The sequence below is a fragment of the Canis lupus genome, unplaced genomic scaffold, assembly GCF_011100685.1.
Source record: "Canis lupus familiaris isolate Mischka breed German Shepherd unplaced genomic scaffold, alternate assembly UU_Cfam_GSD_1.0 chrUn_S1282H1459, whole genome shotgun sequence".
NCBI lineage: Eukaryota > Metazoa > Chordata > Mammalia > Carnivora > Canidae > Canis > Canis lupus.
In genome coordinates, this window is record NW_023330106.1 from 230,723 (window position 1) to 249,809 (window position 19,087).

General features: G+C 36.9%; 2 protein-coding genes across 2 annotated transcripts in view; both read left to right on the forward strand.

Moving 5' to 3' along the window:
• The window catches only part of LOC119878234 (aldo-keto reductase family 1 member D1-like), a 40,934-nt gene extending 35,279 nt beyond the window's left edge, over nt 1-5,655 (forward strand). Inside the window, exons 6-8 of the mRNA XM_038588917.1 lie at nt 85-250; nt 2,623-2,705; nt 4,693-5,655. Coding sequence (XP_038444845.1) covers nt 85-250; nt 2,623-2,705; nt 4,693-4,735 — 292 coding nt within the window. The 3' untranslated portion in view covers nt 4,736-5,655. The remainder of the gene's footprint in view (nt 1-84; nt 251-2,622; nt 2,706-4,692) is intronic.
• Nucleotides 1-19,087, forward strand: part of LOC119878242 (adenylate cyclase type 1-like) — a 342,212-nt gene that overhangs the window by 85,130 nt on the left and 237,995 nt on the right.

Below are 19,087 nucleotides of genomic sequence, written 5' to 3' on the forward strand. Positions count from 1 at the left end.
TCAGAGGAGGGAGGTGATTGACTAACCATCTGTTCTCATTACTTGAGCTAAATATGATGCAGGTTTTGATTTTTTTTTTTAAAGGGTGAATATATCTTCCCCACCTTTGCTAAAGGATGAACTTCTTAATGCACTGGGGAAAAAGTACAAGAAGACAGCAGCTCAAATCGTTTTGCGTTTCAACATCCAGAGAGGAGTAGTTGTTATTCCTAAAAGCTTTAACCCTGAAAGGATCAAGGAAAACTTTCAAGTACGAGATCTGCTTCTGGAAATGTAGAAAGTAGAGTTGTTTTGTTTTGTTTGTTTATTTTTTGGCGAATTTTCTGTTCAGATTAATAAGAAACTTGTAATGCCTTCATATTTTATTGTACACCTGCTCTCCAACCCACATTCTTTATATCTGAATTTAACTTTAGGTGAATTTGAGACAGTTCCCAGCACTTTGGGGATTGCTTTACTGCTTGTACTTTACCTAGCTCCCTTATTTTCTTCCGTTTCCTTAACCTATTAACTCTTGGCACTGCCTACTCACTTCACCAGCATGGCAGAAATAGAAGGTATAAAATTTGAAGTTCATAATAGGAAACTTTCCATATTCTTTTTTTATTTGCTGGGGACAAATTTGGACATTATTGAAGAGGATCATTTGACTTCATGAATGCTAATTGCCTTTATCTCCTCTATAAATAATTTGGAATCAGCCTCATAACTTACAGGTGAGAAGAGGCCGCTAGACAAAGGCATGATTAGTTTACTACTACTCAAGACTAAACTGCTAGGTAAATACAGCCATAGAAAAATATCATGCAAAATTAATTAGTGACTCATCAGTTAATAATCTCAAAAGGTAAGTTGTTTTTGTTTCAATAAGTAGTTTATAAATTTAATAATCTCAGTAGTTTAATAAGTTTTTACTAAATAAAATAAGTAGTTTAATAAGTTTAATAATCTCAAAAAGTTGATAAAACTAAGACCAGATTTATCCCCTCAGTTAGGAAAATAATCAGAATATTGAATATGTAGGAAAACAGGCACCTTCATATACTCCTGTTAGAAACATTAATTTATATAAGATTTGAAGAAGCAGGATGTCACCTTTCCAACCCATATATCTATTTGACCCAAACAATCTTGGTCCTATATTTAACCACACATATATGGATGTTTACTACAGCATGATTTATCACTTTAAAAAACTGAAAACAGGGATCCCTGGGTGGCGCAGCGGTTTGGCGCCTGCCTTTGGCCCAGGGCGCAATCCTGGAGACCCGGGATCGAATCCCACATCGGGCTCCCAGTGCATGGAGCCTGCTTCTCCCTCTGCCTGTGTCTCTGCCTCTCTCTCTCTCTGTGACTATCATAAATAAATAAAAATTTAAAAAAAAAAAAATAAAAAAAAAATAAAAAAATAAAAAACTGAAAACAATCTTCAGTAGAATCTTATAAAACAAATTATAATATATTTATACAATGAAATATTATATACCCTTTTTTTAAATAATAGAGTGAAAATGTAAGTACTGCCATGGGAAGACATTCATGATATTAGACAATTTATCTTCAGAGCTTTTTTGCTACTGTATGACAGAAAGCAACTGAAACTTACCAAAGAAAGAGAGAGACATGATTTATTGGGTCACATAACTGGAAAGTCCATGGATAAATCAGACATGACCAGGAACAGGTATTCAAATGATTTATAAAAGGACTGAGCTCTTTTCCTCCCTCCACACTCCCCACACCTCTCCCAACCTTCTCTGTCTCTACATGATGGCACCAACAGTCCCTAACAGCTCCAGGCTAATCTATTACTCACTCAGTGAAGATGATCACAGGTAAAGGCTTCTGTGAGGATCTCTATTGGTTAAGTGTCTAATTCTTGATTTTAGCTCAGGTTGTGACCTCAGGGTTCTGAGACTGAGCCCTGCATTGGGCTCCTCACCCAATGCAGAGTTTGCTTGTCTCTCTTCCTCTGCTCCTCCTCCCACTTTTTTCATGTATCAATTCTAACAATTTTTTAGTGGAGTCTTTTGGTTTTTCTACAGAGTATAATGTTGTCTGCAAACAGTGAAAGTTTAACATCTTCCTTGCCAGTTTGGATGCCTTCTATTTCTTTTTATTGACTGATTGCTGAAGCTAAAACTTCCACTACTATGTTAAATAACAATAGTGAGAGTGGTCATACGTTTTGTTCCTGACTATAGAGGGAAAGCTCTCAGTTTTTCCCCTTTGAGGATGATATTAGCTGTGGGTTTTTATTTATGGCCCTTATGATATTGATGTATGTTCTCCCAATCCCTACTTTGTTGAGGATTTTTATCCAGAATGGATGCTGTACTTTGTCAAATGCTTTTTCTGCATCTATTGAGAAGTTCATAAGGTTCTTATCCTTTCTTTTATTAATGTGATGTATCACATCGATTGACTTGCGAATATTGAATTACTCTTGTAGCCTAAGAATAAATCCCCACTTGGTCATGGTGAATAATTATTTTAAACATGTTCATAAGAAAAAAAAGATGCTCATAAATTTTTGAGGGGATCTTACTACTGGCCTCATTCCCTGATCCCAAGCTTGACCCATTTCCTACCTTCAAAAATGTCTTATTTCTGTTATTTCAGATCTTTGACTTTTCTCTCACTGAAGAAGAAATGAAGGACATTGAGGCCTTGAATAAAAATGTTCGCTTTGTGGAGATGCTCATGTGAGTTCAGGGGACCATTCATCAAATACTACCCAGTGGTACTGGATAGGCCCATAGAAATCACAAGGGTAAAGCCAGTGGGCAGCGTGTTTTGAATATTAAACAGGTCTGGGTAAATTACTTTTACTCTAGGAATTTCCTACATGCCACAGTTTTATTGAAAAGATTTCTGGTATTTAAAAAAAAAGATTTCTGGTATTCATGACATCCCTTGACTTAGGTTAAGGCATGGCAGGCTAAATACCTTGATGAGTATTAAGTCATAGTGTATATATCTTAATATAACAGCAACACGAATACTCGAACCTATTTATTTTTTCCTAAAAATCAAAGTGATGCACAATTTAGAGCAAAGTTATCAAAAATGAAAGAGACATGGGAGTAGAGTAGAAAGAGTGCCACATTAGAAGTGAAGAACCTAGGGTTTTAGGCAAATGCCTGCCTGTAAGATGTGGAGCTTCTAATTCCACCTATTAGCTGACTTCCCACAAGCAAACTTCCTTACACTCCTTCAAAATGTTGCTAAATTCAGCTATCAACTGAATTAGCCCTTTATTCTCTAAATAGTATAGAGAAATAACAAAATTTAAAATAACAAAAGACTAGTTCATACATATATGGTTCTCATAGATATATATAGATAGATAGATACATACATACATATATTGGTGTATACACTTTTCTTTCCCTTTATTCATTAGTATATCCAGTTTTTTAAATCACCTGGACAGTAATCTGTTTGTAATCTCCTCTTTAAGTGAGCATTTGGAAAATGCTCATTAGGTTAATTCATACAGCTTGAACACTTACCTTATTGGTCCCACTATTTCTCATGAGTCAGAAAGCACACTGACAATGCTAATACCAAATTTCTGAATCAATTTCTGAATTAATACAACAGCCTCCTCATGTTAATTTTCTAGAGTAAAACATTATTCAACATCAAAAGGTACCACTAAGCCTTGGAAACAGAAAGGTAAACACAAACACAAACACACCAACACTTAATGGTTAATTAATAGCTCTTGAAGATAAATTATTTCAATTGAATAAATATCATTAAATTAAAAAGAGATAGTAAGAGACAAGCTACCAATGTACTGATTTTTTTATGGTTAATTGGTGAAATTATTTAGTTTGACATTTGACATATTTAATACCTAATTCCTGCAACAATGGGAATATAACTCATAAGAAATAACTAGATAAATCAGCAAGGAGAAACAAACATTAGGCCTCATTGATAAAAAAAAAAAAAATGTACCACTTAGGGATGTTAGGCTATGATTCTTCTCTGTTTTTCATCCAGTTGATCTCTAACATTGAAGAACCTTAATTTGTTTTCTATTTTAATTAAAGCTCATAGTACTTGCAGAGAACTGAATTTTAAACAAGGTCCATGGAAGGCACAACACACACTAGTCCTTTTTTATTGACTATTCCATCACTGTTATTTGATAGGTTCATGATCATCATCATTATCATGGAAACTTAAATTCACGTTTCTAGATTTCAAACTTTCGATTCTCAAGAGGTCCAGTGAGAAGGACAGGTAAAAACTCTGGAAAGAAAGTGATACTGATGGGTAATAGAATTTTGAAGAGAAACACATATGTGGATCATTGACATGGAAGGCAGCCTGTGTCAAAACAGCAGAGGGAAGGAAGGAATTGAGAAGGGGCACAAAAAACCATGGGCAGTCATTTCTCACTTCCTGTGCTTTTGTTCTGAGCAAAATGTTGATGTGGAGGCAGCCAGCCTTCCATCACACACACACACTTACTCAAGTACACACACACTACTGTCCAGAGCTTCAGTAAAACATGTTGGCTTGCGGGAAAACAGAGGAGACTGGGTGAAAAACAGAGAGGGAGGACTAGGGGAGAAAGGGAAGGGCCAGTGAAATTGTCAAAGGAGGCTAGTAACGCATACAGCTGTGCAATGTTTGCAAGTGAACTTTTTCCCTTTTGGGAATTTGTTTTGACAGGTGGTGTGATCATCCTGAGTACCCATTTCATGATGAATACTGATGAATACTGACTTCAGAATGCTCCTGAATTGATTTTTCCCTCCCATGCATGCCAGAACCTTGGGTTGGGTGGTTCCTCCAGATGTAGAAATGTAAAAAGTTTTACTCTCTTTAGATAAAGTGATGATGTTAACATGCTTAAGTTTTGTGCCACATAAATGACTTTGGCTTAGGTATGTGAAGAAAAAAATATGTTTAAATCTGTTGAAATAATTATTTGGAAACTATAAGCTTGGATCAAGGCCTTCTGGGTTCCAGATAGAAAAATATTAGGCTTTAGAAAAGACTTCAGAGGCAATGTGTGAAGATAAATAACTCTTGAATGTGAGCACTGCCATTGGTAGTCTGAGTTCCTTACTTTAAGCAGTAAACTGGGCAACAAAGAGGGTGGTGAAGTAGTGCATGCCTGTGCTAGCAGTGACCTTGATGATTTGGACCACTGACCGTAACACAGACACAGCCAAGATAAGATCCACACTTGCATTATTAACAAGGACATGATTTCCTGTACCTTGTATAATGAGAAAGAGCTAAGCACAGAAAAGTCTTAAAATAGAGCTAATTCAACAATCACAGTGGTCAGCAAGGACATAATGACTTGGTTGTTGTTTGTTTCCATCCCATGTGTGTTCATTTAGCTTTTACCCACTCTAAGGGATGGTTAATGGCTGGCTCTCTCTGCATGCTTTCAAGGGCCTGAGCATAAACATAACTGGTGATCCATACTTACACTGCCTATCACTCTTGCCTTACTCATCATACAACCACTATTAAATGAAGTAGCTTGAGACAATCAACATACACAAATAAAACTCTGAATCATAAAATAATCCAAAGATGACTATTTTTTTAAGTAGGTTCCATGGTCAGTGTGGAGCCCAATACAGGGCTTGAACTCACGACTCTAAGGTCAAGACCTGAGCTGACATCAAGAGTCAGACATTTAACTGACTGAGGCACCCAGGTGCCCCCAAAGATAACTATTTTAAAGGAAGGAATTTTAAAAGGAGGCATTAGGGGCGCCTGGCTGGCTCACTTGGTGGAGCATGTGACTTTTAATCTCAGGGTTGTGAGTTCAATCCCCATGCTGGGTACATAAAAATAAAATCTTTAAAATAAAAATAAAATAAAAATAAAAAGGAGGCTTCATAAGATATTATACTTAGGGGATGCCTGGGTGGCTCAGAGGTTGGTTCCCTGTGAAGAGCCTGCTTCTCCCTCTACCTATATCTCCACAGCTCGCTCTCTCTCTGCGTCTCTCATGAATAAATAAATAAATCTTTAAAAAAAAATAGATATTATACTTAGGGCTTTGAAAGTATTAAAATAACTATGTGAATTTCAAGAAGTAGCAAGTTCTCAAAAGAACATTGGTAATTTTTTTAAAAGATAATTTATTTATTCATTCATAGAGACACAGAGAGAGAGAGAGACAGAGGCAGAGACACAGGCAGAGGGAGAAGCAGGTTCCATGCAGGAAGCCCGACATGGGACTCAATCCAGGGTCTCCAGGATCACGCCCTAGGCTGCAGATGGCACTAAACCGCTGCGCCACGGGGGCTGCCTGAACATTGGTAATTTTACTGCATGTAAATTTTTAATTTTTGAGTATGAAGATTATTAGAATTCTGTAATAGAGATGTACCAATTTTCAATTCAACTAGAGCAATGTACTTTTTCATTCATATTAAGTCACTCTCATAGGGTAAGAGAGTTTTTCAAAATTATGTTTTTCCAAGACCAATTGCTTACAGATGATCTTCAGTGACTTGAAAACACACATTTCTGAGAAATCAGCACTTGAAGAAAATTTGATCTCTACTCTCTGTATCTACTGATTCTAATGTAATGCTGTTCTCTGGAAAATATTTTGCTTACAACAAATAATAAAATGTGATGATTTATTGAACCACACAAATCTCCATTTTGTTGCTAATGACAGAGGGAGGGGAAAAATCATCTGAATTCAATTCAATTGAAAGACTTTGAAGTTCTTACTCTACATTTAGCACTGGGAAACGGGAGGAAAAAAGAGTATCATAGTGCATTAACAGAAACTTAAGCCCTGTTCCCTGTTATCAAATGTCTTCAAAATATTTGGGGGGAGGCTGGTGTGAAGAAGAATTCATATTGTTGAAACCACACTTAAAAGACAGGTATTGGGAAAGGGTTTTACCACTTCACAGGGGGAAAAATATTTCCAAAGGTTAGAGGAGGGGAACTCTACCTTAGTTACACAGAGATGAGGAGAAAGGGTTGACAGAAAATGGGAAGTTCAGGAAATAGTGACAATCTGATATGAGCTTCTGCATGTCACCTCTCCCTCCACTCTCACCCCTCACAAGCTTCCCATCTATTTTGGGATACATTGTGTTCCCACCTCACCAAATTCAAAACTTAGAGTCCTAGCCCCTAGCACCTCAGAATGTGACCTTATTTGGAAATATGGTCATTGCATATGTAATTCGTTAAGATGAGGTCATAATGGAAAAGGGTGACCCCTGATGCAATAAGACTGGTACCTTATAACAAGGGGAAATTTGGACACAGATAACATACAGGGAGAACACCATGTACATAACAAGACAGAGATCAGAGTGATGCTTTAAATTATTTGTTCCTGGGGTGCCTGGGTGGCTTACTACTAGTTGAGCATCTGCCTTTGGCTCAGGTCATGATCCCGAAGTCCTGGGATCAAGTCCCACATTGGGCTCCCTGCAGGGAACCTGCTTCTCTCTCTGCCTATGTCTCTGCCTCTGTATGTGTGTATGTATGTGTGTCTGATGAATAAATAAATAAAATCTTTTAAAAATATAAATTATTTGTTCGTTGTATAAAACAATAACAGAAAGGAACTCTTTGATAATAATACAATGATAGTAGATCTACACATGCATTATTGAACAGATCATCTAAGCAGACAATCAACCTACATCAATGGACAGATCATCTAAGCAATCAACAAGGAAACAAGGGCTTTGAATGACATATTGGACCAGATGGACTTAACAGATATGTTGAGAGCATTCCGTCCTAAAGCAGCAAAATACACATACTTTCAAAGTGCACTTAGGACATTCTCCAGAATAGATCACATACTAGGTCACAAATCAGGTCTCAACAAGTACAAAAAGATTGAGATCATACCATGCATATTTTCTGACCACAACTTCAAGTTTTGATTTTCTATCAAACTTGAAGTCAATCACAGAAAAAAAATCTGTAAAGACCACAAATATATGGAGGTTAAAGAACATCCTACTAAAGAATGAATGCATCAACTGGGAAGTTAAAGAAGAAATTAAAAAAAAAAATACATGGAAGCAAACAAAAACAGGAACATCATGGCCCAAAAACTTTGGGATGCAACAAAAGATGTCCTAAGAGGGAAGTGCATAGCAATACAGGCCTACCTCAAGAAGCAAGAAAAAACTCAGATAAACAACCTAACTTTACACCTAAAGGATCTAGAAAAAGAACAACCAACCAGCAGAAGGGAAATAATAAAGTTTTGAGCATAAGTAAATGATATAGAAACAAACAAAAGTAGAACAGATCAATGAAATCAAGAGCTGCTTCTTTGAAAAAATTAGTAAAATTTGTAAACTCCCTAGCCAGACTAATCAATAAGAAAAGAGAAAGGACCTAAATAAATAAAATCACAAATGAGAAAGGAGAAATAACAACCAACACCACAGAAGTACAAACAATAACAAGAAAATATTATGAAAACCATCTGCTAACAAATTAGACAACCTGGAAAAAAATGGATAAATTCCTAGAAACATATAAATTACCAAAACTGAAACAGGAGCAAATAGAAAACTTGAACAGACTGATAACCAGCAAAGAAACTGAATCAGTAATCAAACATCTCCCAAAAAAAGTCCAGGACCAGATGGCTTCACAGGAGGATTCTACTAAACATTTAAAGAGTTAATACCTATTCTCTTCAAACCATTCCAAAAAAATAGAAATGTAAGGAAAACTTCCAAACTCATTCTATGTGGCCAGCATTATCCTAATTCCAAAACCAGACAAAGACTCCACTAAAAAAGAGAACTACAGGCCAATATCTCTAATGAACATGGATGCAAAAATTCTCAGTGAAGTATTAGCAAATTGATGGGGTGCCTGGGTGACTCGGTCAGTTAAGCATCTGCCTTTGGCTTGGGTCATAATCCCAGAGCCCCAGGATCCAGAGCCATGTCACACTCCCTGCTCAGCAGGGAGGCTTCTGCTCTCGCTTACTCTTGCTCATTCTCTCTCTCAAATAAACAAAATACTAAAAAATATATTAGCAAATCAAATCCAATTGTACATTAAAAGAATAATTCACTACAACTGAGTGGGATTTATTCCTGGGCTGCAAGGTAGTTCAATATTCATAAATCAATCACATGACACACCTCATTAATAAGAGAAAGGATAAGAACCATATGATTCTCCCAATAGATGCAGAAAAAGCATTTGACAAAGTACAGCATCCATTTTTGATAAAACCCCTCAACAAAGGGCAACCCGGGTGGCTCAGTGGTTTGGCACCTGCCTTCGGCCCAGGGGGGGATCCTGGAGACCTGTATCGAGTCCCACATCGGGATCCCTGCATGGAGCCTGCTTCTCCCTCTGCCTGTGTCTCTGCTTCTTTCTCTCTCTCTGTCTCTCAAGAATAAATAAATAAAATCTTAAAAAAAAAAAAGAATTTAACATTCTTAAAAAAAAAACAAACCCTCAACAAAGTAGGGACTGAGGGAACATACCTCAATATCATAAAGGCCATATTTATTGCAGCATTATCAATAGCCAATCCCCCTCTCCCAAAAAAGCAATAACCAAATTATGGAAAGAGCCCAAACATCCATCAACTGATGAATGAAAGATGTAGTGTGTGTGTGTGTGTGTGTGTATACAGCCATGAAAGAAGAATGAAATCTTGCCATTTTCAAAAACACAGATTGAGCTAGAAAGCATTCTAAGTGAAATAAGTCAGTCAGAATAAGGAAAATATATATGATTTCACTCATTTGTGAAATTTAAGAAACGAAACAGCTGAATGTGGCAGGTTAGGAGGAAGAAAGGCAAACCAGGAAACACTCTCAACTATAGAGAACAAACAGGGTTAATGGAGGGAGGGAATGGATTAAATCAGTGATGATACCTTAAGGAAGGTACTTGTTGTGATGAGCACTGAGTGTTTTATGTAAGTGATGAATCACCAAACGCCTAAAATAATGTTACATAGTATGTTAACTAATTGGAATTTAAATAAAAACTTGAAAAAAAAAAAAGAGAAGACACACAGATTGCCAAGGGACACAGAAAAAGATGCTCAGCATCACTTTCCATGAGGGAAATGCAAATCAAGAATACATTGAGATATCACCTGACACCTATCAGAATGGCTAAACTCAAAAACTTAAAAATAACAGGTGTTGGAAAAGATGTGGAAAAAAAGGAACACTTGCACACTGTTAGTGGGAATGCAAATTGGTGAAGCCACTGTGGAAAACAGTATGGACATTCCCCAGAAAGTTAGAAATAAAACTATCCTACAATCCAGCAATTGCACTACCGGGTATTTACCCAAAGAACATAAAAATACTAATTCAATGGGATGCATGCACCTCTATGTTTATAGCAGCATTATTTACAATAGCCAAGATATAGAAGCAGCTGTAGTGTCCATCAATTGATGAGCAGACAAAGATGTGGTATATGAATACGATGGACTATTATTTGGCCATGACAAAGAATGAAATCTTATCATTTGCAAAAACATAGATGGAGCTATAGAGGATTATGCTAAGCAAAAATAAGTCAGTCTGAAAAAGACAAATATCATGTGATTTCACTCATGTGGAATTTAAGAAGCAAAACAAATGAGCAAAGGGATAGAGAGAGAGAGAGAGCGGGAAACCAAGAAATAGACTCTTAACCACACAGAACAACCCGACGGTTACCAGAGGGGAGGTGGGGGGGGGAGTGTGAAATAGGTGATGAGGATGAAGGAGCGCACTTGGTGTGATGAGCACCGGGTGTTGTAAGGAAGTGTTGAATCACTCTATTGTACAACTGAAACTAAGATAACACTATGTTAACTAACCAGAATTTAAATAAAACTTTTTTTAATAAATAAAAAATTAAAATACAAAAATTATTTGTTCCTCAAGTGTTGATGTAATTTACCTAAGAATTTTAGCTCTGTCTATAGGGAGCCTGTCCATTTTCTACTTCTAGGATCCATTTTGCAAATTCATCCTCTCAAAATTTATCAATGTCACATAATTTAGTAAATGTAAATATATTTGTTCATTCAGTTAACAAAGGTTTTTATGTGCCACTCTGCTGGGCTCTATCCCAGGCAGTTGGGATACATCAGCAAACAAAACAAAAGTCCCTGAACTCTGCTCTTACACTCTTGGACTCTTCTGATCTCTTTAATTTTCTGAAGCCTGTGCTTACTTCCCCCTTTCCATTCTTATTTTGTGTGTCTTTGATTTTTCCTACTACCTAATTAGTAGTCTATCAAGTTATTCCTTTCTTCTGGATTTCACTTAAAGCAAATTCCCCAAAAGGAAAAAAGAAATGTAATTAGTTCTGCTGTTTTTCTGCTTCCTAATTCATTAATCTCTTACTTTCTTTTACTGAGCTCTTGTCTGTTTTTCTTACTTCTTACATAGACTTCTAACTTCTTAGGATGAATACCTACTTCACTGATTTTGTAAATTTTTTTAGTTCATCTTTTAGTAATATAAACATTAAATGTAATAGATTTTACTCTTAGCAACTGCCTTAGTTAAGCTTTCATAAATCAATTTGCTATATTTCTAGACATTCTGAATTTTGGTTTTGCTTTCTTCTTTGATTTATCATTGTTTATAAGAGTTCCTATTTTAATTTCTAGTTTTAGAGGAGTTTTTCCCTAGCTTTTATATATCACGTTTAATCATGCTGAACTCGGATATCATCAATCAATGTTTTAAATATTTCATGGAATTGTGGCAAGATACATTCTATTTTAAAAGTACTGAGTTGGGGCAGCCCCGGTGGCACAGCGGTTTAGCGCCGCCTGCAGCCCAGGGCATGATCCTGGAGACCTGGGATCGAGTCCCACGTCGGGCTCTCTGCATGGTGCCTGCTTCTCCCTCTGCCTGTGTCTCTGCCTCTCTCTCTAGCTGTGTCCATATGAATAAATAAGTAAAATCTTTAAAAAAAAAAAATAAAGTACTGAGTCGGACTTAATTGACACACAATCCTGTGTTACACATTTTTATCATCCAGTATTAGAAAAGCTATTTCAAGTAGTGGTTCTTTCTTTTAACATAGCAGTTCATAACTGGAGGCAGTTTCATCCCATCCTACCCCAAGGAAACATCTGGAGACATTTATGGTTGTCACAACCAGTAAGAGGTGAGGAGAGATGATAACTGTTTAGTAGGTGGAAGCTAAGGATGCTACTAAGTAAGCATCCTACAGTGCATAGGACAGCCCCCCCACAACAAAGAATTACCTGGGCTAAAATGTCAGTAGCGCCAAAGTTGAGGAACCCGGCTAATACAAGAGTCTTTCTTGCTAGACGTTAAGATATGCTTCTTCCTAATGCCATAATTTCAGCTCATTGTACAGAAATTAAAACTAATCTAGTTAGGCTCATTTTTTTACAGCACTTAAAGTCAACCACCTATCCTTTATAGTTTACCCATATTTTTTTCTTTTGCATTTTACCTTTCCTCTGATTGTTAAACTATAACAGTTTTCATGCTTTTAGTATTTGATTTTAGACACATGGGGAAATGAGTCCCAATGAAAATGAGTTAATGCAGGAAACAGAAATTTTAAATTATTTCCACAGCATAAGTCAAGAGAAATTTGCTCTGATAAATAACAGACTGCTATTAAGAAATAGAAGCAATCTGAAAGATTAGATTAAGCCAGTAATCTAATTTCCTTCCTGCCCCACATTTCTTGAAATAACTCAGCAGAGAGCCAGTTAGGCAGACCAAATCCACAGCATCTCTAAAGACAGCGTACCATCAGTGAATGAAAAATCCTTAAAGATAGAAAACAAAAGTAGTTGGATTGACAAAGAAATAATAGAAAACTGTAGCCCAAAGTACTTGCACAAAAGCAACTGCTCCAAAAAATGACAACAATTTCAGATATGCTTCAAACATAAAAAGTCAATTAAAAAAAAATATATATATATATTGGTTCCAATGACCTCACATTCCATCACAGCCTTTCTTCCATACACAAGGTTCTGAGGGGGCTGACAATAGCTATGTTTGTTCTTCAAGCTGATACCCACTTCTTTCTAATCAAAGTGAACACTATTCCAGAAAACGGCAGGTAGAAACACAACATTGAGACTGGAGAGAGATACAGATCACAACCTGGAATAACTTCAAAGGACCACACAACAGATGGGATAAAAAAAAAAAAAAAAAAAGAAGAAGAAGAAAGAAGAAAGAAAAGAAAGAAAAGCATAAAGCTGATTCTGGCATTTACTTCCAGGATAAAACAATGGAGTGAGTGAGACAGGGGAGAAGAAACAGTAGGAGAAAACAGGAGAACATATCAAGATTAAAGGGGTCCCATGGTTTTATAAGGACCAGGATATTATGCCTGAAGAACACCAGAATTCATTACTCCAAAATATGACAATTTTGACTAATAATTATCTTGAGCTGAAGGCAACTGAGAAGAAACAGATACAAGGAAGACTCTCTGCCTTCCCTCTCCCTAAAGGGTGACATAAACTTACAAAGATGTCCTCCCTTTCTACCAAGAAAGACCAAAGTTAATCACTGGAGACAACTTTAGATCATTGTCACCCTGGAGATGGCACCAGAGGAATCCACATAACACCTTACTAGCCACCCTTTACCTTCCACTAGTCTCCCATATATTTGCCATTCCACAACTTGCTGCCCCAAGAGACTCAAGATTCTTGTCCTTGTCTTGTCATTTCTCTCAAAATTTATTTTTCCTTTGTTGCAAGGAAGCAATATAAGCCCAAATTCTAACCAAGCCTTTTTGTTACTTATCTCTGCATAGTCCCAGGTATTACATGCACAATACACATGAATCAACTTTTGTTCATTTTTTTCTTGTTATTCTGTCCTTCGCCAGTCCAATTTGGATGCCCTGGCCAGAGAATCTAAGGTGGGTAGAGGAAGAGATTTTTCTTCCCATATATGACTATGTCATGTATAAACTACTATTATCCTCCAACATCTCCCTGGATAAGCAAAGAAGCAAATACATGAATATCATCATCGAAACCATAAAACATATCTCTTACCAACTCTGAACTATCTGGGCAACGAGCCTCCGAAAGGAAATTTAAACACCAGGACTGACTATAAAAGGCTAAAAAACAAGAACAGAACATAGATTATACCAGCCAACTGCAAGGAAGACAGCAACAGGGTTTTGCCTAAAATGGCCTTGGGTGGTTAAGAGTCTAGGAGGTAGAACCAAATGAATAGAGGCTCCAAATGTACAGATGACATCAAGAATTCTTTTTTTTTTTTAAGATTTTATTTATTTACTCATGAGAGACACAGAGAGAGAGGCAGAGACAGAAGCAGGTGCCACACAGGGAGCCTGATGTGGGACTTGATCCCGGGACTCCTGGATCTGGCCCTGAGCTAAAGGCGGCGCTAAACCACTGAGCCACCTCGGCTGCCTGACATCCAGCATTCTAGGAGCATTCTTCAGAGGTGTGTGGCATGAAAAGGTCTGCCTTTATGCATAAGTAACACAGCTGCATCCAACTATTATTAGCACCATCAATTTCCACCCCTATTCCCAGGCTTTTTTAACAGGAAACTGCATGTGGACCTGTTAGAAGATCCCTTTGGAATACTTCATATATCCCTCTGGATAAGTCCCTGAAGACAGATTTTTTACGTAATATAAAAGAACAGCCCCATACTGATACCTATTGACCTTGCGTGGATCCACATGGGCCACAGAGACAAAGCTTGAACCACAGCTGATCCGAGTCTTGGATGAACATCCTGGATCCTCCCAAAACATTAGTGCATAGAGGCTTGTGAGGAATAAGACCACCTGTCAATCACTCCCGTATCTACCAAAGAGGCTGAAATGCAGTTTTTCAACTCTTCCCAGGTTCTGATGAAGCATGAGGCTCTCTGTCTTCTCTCGTGGAGCAGCTGCAGGGTAAGAGTGGCTTAGACAAAGCAGAGTGGTGGTGACTCCATAGCAGCAGGAGGGGCCATCATTCATGTTGCAATTATCTGGACCCTTTGGTCTTGGTGTTGTCTTACATGAGATAATTAAGAAATGAGATTATCCTTCAAAGAGATATAGAGACTGAAAAAAGGAGAGTTTATGTCATTATATTCAGAAGAAACTCATAAAATAACTTAGATTTCAGTAATAATTTTTCCTTGAGAGTCCTACTGATATATAATTATATGTCACTGTTTCTTTAACAGATCAATATTCTTATAAATACCAATGTCTCTGTTTCCATTCTGCTGCTTTATTACCCTCACAATTCTAACTTATACAAGAGTCGATAAAACTTCCCATTTTATAAATGTAATTTTTTTTTTCATGCAAACACATGTCTCATCTACCTCTAGGAAAAATAAATAAAATTATACGATTTATTAAAATTTATGGAGCAAGTTCTTATTCTAATTATCCAATAGAAACAATATTAATATATGAAATATTAATATAAACGTCAAGAGAAACTCAAAGATTTCCAGGGTTTTGTTTTTTTTTCTTTTTTAATGCTCTAAATGAACTGAGTCTAAGAAATAAATGTTTTGGTACACTTTTTAAAAAACCTTTTCCTTTTATCACTTTAACTACAAGTTTCACTTTTAACCAGTTGGTTACTTGGAAACACTCAAAAGCAAAAATTATTTTTAAAGAACTTAAAAATTTTAAAATCTGACACATAGTTATATAGGGGAATGTTTTATATAATAATCAAGGGGGGATCCCTGGGTGGCGCAGCAGTTTGGCGCCTGCCTTTGGCCCAGGGCGCGATCCTGGAGACCCGGGATCGAGTCCCACATCGGGCTCCCGGTGCATGGAGCCTGCTTCTGTCTCTGCCTCTCTCTAACTATCATAAATAAATAAAAATTAAAAAAAAAAAAAAGAATGATTCCTTGGGTAAATCAGACTGGTGTAATACTCTTGGCTCAGAAATACCTCTTCTCTCTGACTTTACTAGTATAAAATTATTTTGTGTATTTTCTTGCATTTATTTTCTAATAAAAAGGCTAATGAATTTGAGTTATCTGAATTTCCTCTACTGATTTTATGGTCAAATAAGCTAACTCATACAAGATTATAAAATATTAAAATTATGTGTCAAACTAGATTAAATTACAATAGGTAATTCTTTACAAGAGAGATCCTTACAATGCTATAAATCTTACAGACTTAATATGCCAGCATAAATTATAATACCCAACTCTACTTGTAAAAATTTAAACTAATATTAAATTGAGTTAATTACTGAATTATCTTTGAATACCCAGAAATTTTCTAAGTGAAACCACAACAGGCCCAAAACCACAACACAACAACAGGCCCAAAATGGAGTCTCTGATGTCAAGCCTCACCTCAACAAACCAAGACTTAATTACAGTTTCAGCTTTCTCAGAAATGAAATCTTAAACCAGTCAATCAGGAATCCTCTGATTAGCAGTAGTTAGGTAATCCACCTCACAAACATCCCCCAACCATCCCCATCCCTACTTTTTTTTTCCTACTTTTTTCCCTACTACAAATTGCCTATAAAAGTTTTTCATCTTGCGCAACTACTTGGTGCTCCTTTCCACCTACTAGATTGGATGCTGCTTGATCCATGTATAGTTGAATAAAGCCAATAAAATCTTTAAAATTTAGTCAGTTGAATTTTGTTTCTTAACCTCAGATAAAATACAGCTAATTGGTCACTAAAAATCATTTTAATAGGCCCATCTTATTTTACAAAAACTATAGAATGGTCATCAATTAGCAAATTAAAAGATGAAAATGCCTTTCAATGATAATGAGGTCTATTTTTGCCAAGATAAATTTGATAAGATGACAGATAATTAGTATTCATGGACAAACATAACTAGATAGTTCTTCTTTTTCTGCCTTTTAATCTTCTCTGTCAGAAGGATACAGTAGTTGGTTGCTATAGATGAAGATTCAAAATCTCTCTTCTGGAAACCAGATCCTCAGTAGGTCTTTTCCTTCCTTAACAGATACTGCCGCAACTCCCAATCTCTGGCAATTTCTAATGATGCTAAACCTCTTTCAGTAGGGATCCCTGGGTGGCTCAGTGGTTTAGCCCCTGCCTTCGGCCCAGGGTGTGATCCTGGAGTCCCGGGATCAAGTCCCACGTCGGGCTCCTGGTGCATGGAGCCTGCTTCTCCCTCTGCCTGAGTCTCTGCCTCTCTCTCTCTCTCTGTGTGTGTGTGTGTGTCTCATGAATGAATAAAATCTTTAAAAATAAATAAATAAACCTCTTTCACTATGCATAAACACTTCTGTTCAGAAACAGTTATCTGATACCCAATCATGCCGCATTATCAGAGGCTTAAAATTAACATCTATACTTAATAGTAGATATTGTGACTTCAAAGTTGTATATGAAGTTGCCATGCTATGAAAATCGGGGATTTTTCCCAATTTCTCTGTGAAGTTCAATAAAAGTTATTGGAGATAATCCACCATCACTAAAAAATTTCACTTTTAAGCTTAAAACCAGTGAAGAAAATGCATTGATTCCTACTAGTTTGTAGCAAACACAGATTAAAGCTTTATAGCCAATAGAAAGGCAGTTACTTAATCTAGATTCTGGAAGAAAAAAAAATCTCATTCAATTATTGTCAGAATCTTGCCTTATTCATAATTTTTATAGACCCCTAAAAAATTGAAGCTGTAAGCAAGAACTGAAGCCTACCCAAAAAATCATTTGAACATTCATAAATAAATATATTATTGTTTCAAGCTTTGATATCTAACTTAATCATTATTTATAAGTGAATATCCTTTTTTATTTATTTATTATATTTATTATTTATTTTTTATTTATTTATAATATCCTTTTTTATTTATTTATTCATGAGAGACACACAGAGAGAGGCAGACACACGAGAAGAGGGAGAAGCAGGCTCCCTGCAAGGAGCCTGATGTGGGACTCAATCCCAGACCCCAGGATCAAGTCCTGAGCCAAAGACAGATGCTCAACTGCTGAGCCACCAAGGCATCCCTATTAAATGAATATTCTGGTTGAATTAAAGTAGTCTCTTGCCAAAAGACTTACATGCTAATATAAAATTTAATAGATTTTGTTTTCCTGCCTGGAAATATCTTCAATAATCAAGAAGGATGAAAACTGACTTTAGGGATCCCTGGGTGGCGCAGCGGTTTGGTGCCTGCCTTTGGCCCAGGGCGCGATCCTGGAGACCCGGGATCGAATCCCATGTCGGGCTCCCAGTGCATGGAGCCTGCTTCTCCCTCGGCCTATGTCTCTGCCCCCCTCTCTCTCTCTCTCTCTGTGTGTGACTATCATAAATAAATAAAAATTTAAAAAAAAAAAAAAAAAAAAAAAAAAAAAAAAAAAAAAAGAAAACTGACTTTACAGATAAAATCTTTTTTTAATGTATGCAAAGTACTCATGCTAACCTGAAAAGTCCACATCATCCCCGAAGCTCTAAGAAGAAAAAGGCACCTTGTGATATTTTGACCTCATAGAGTATTATTATTTAACTTATTTATGTGGTTCATTATATACAGCAGGTGCCAGCCACATATCCAAAAGGGACACCAACAATACACCTCTACAGATGAGCTATCTAGAAGTACTACAGCTTGGATGAACCTTGAAGACATTCTGCTAAGTGAAATAAGCTAGTCACAAAACACAAATACTGCATGATTTCACTTACAGGAGGTTCCTAGAGTGGTCAAATTCACAGAAGCAGGAAGTAGAATGGTGGTTACAAGGTACTGAGGGAATGAGGAGTTAGCATTTAATGGGTATGGAGTTTCAGTACGGAAAGATGAAAACGTTTTGGAGATGGATGGTGGAGATGATTGCCTAACAATGTGACTGCATTTACTGTCACTGAACTGTACACATAAAAGTGGTTAAAACGATAAATTTTGTGTTATATGTACATCAGAAAGGAGAAGGGGAGAGAACAACTTAAGATTTTACAACCTTGGGAACCCTGGGTGGCGCAGCGGTTGAGCGCCTGCCTTTGGCCCAGGGCGCGATCCTGGAGACCCGGGATCAAATCCCACGTCGGGCTCCCGGTGCATGGAGCCTGCTTCTCCCTCTCCCTGTGTCTCTGCCTCTCTCTCT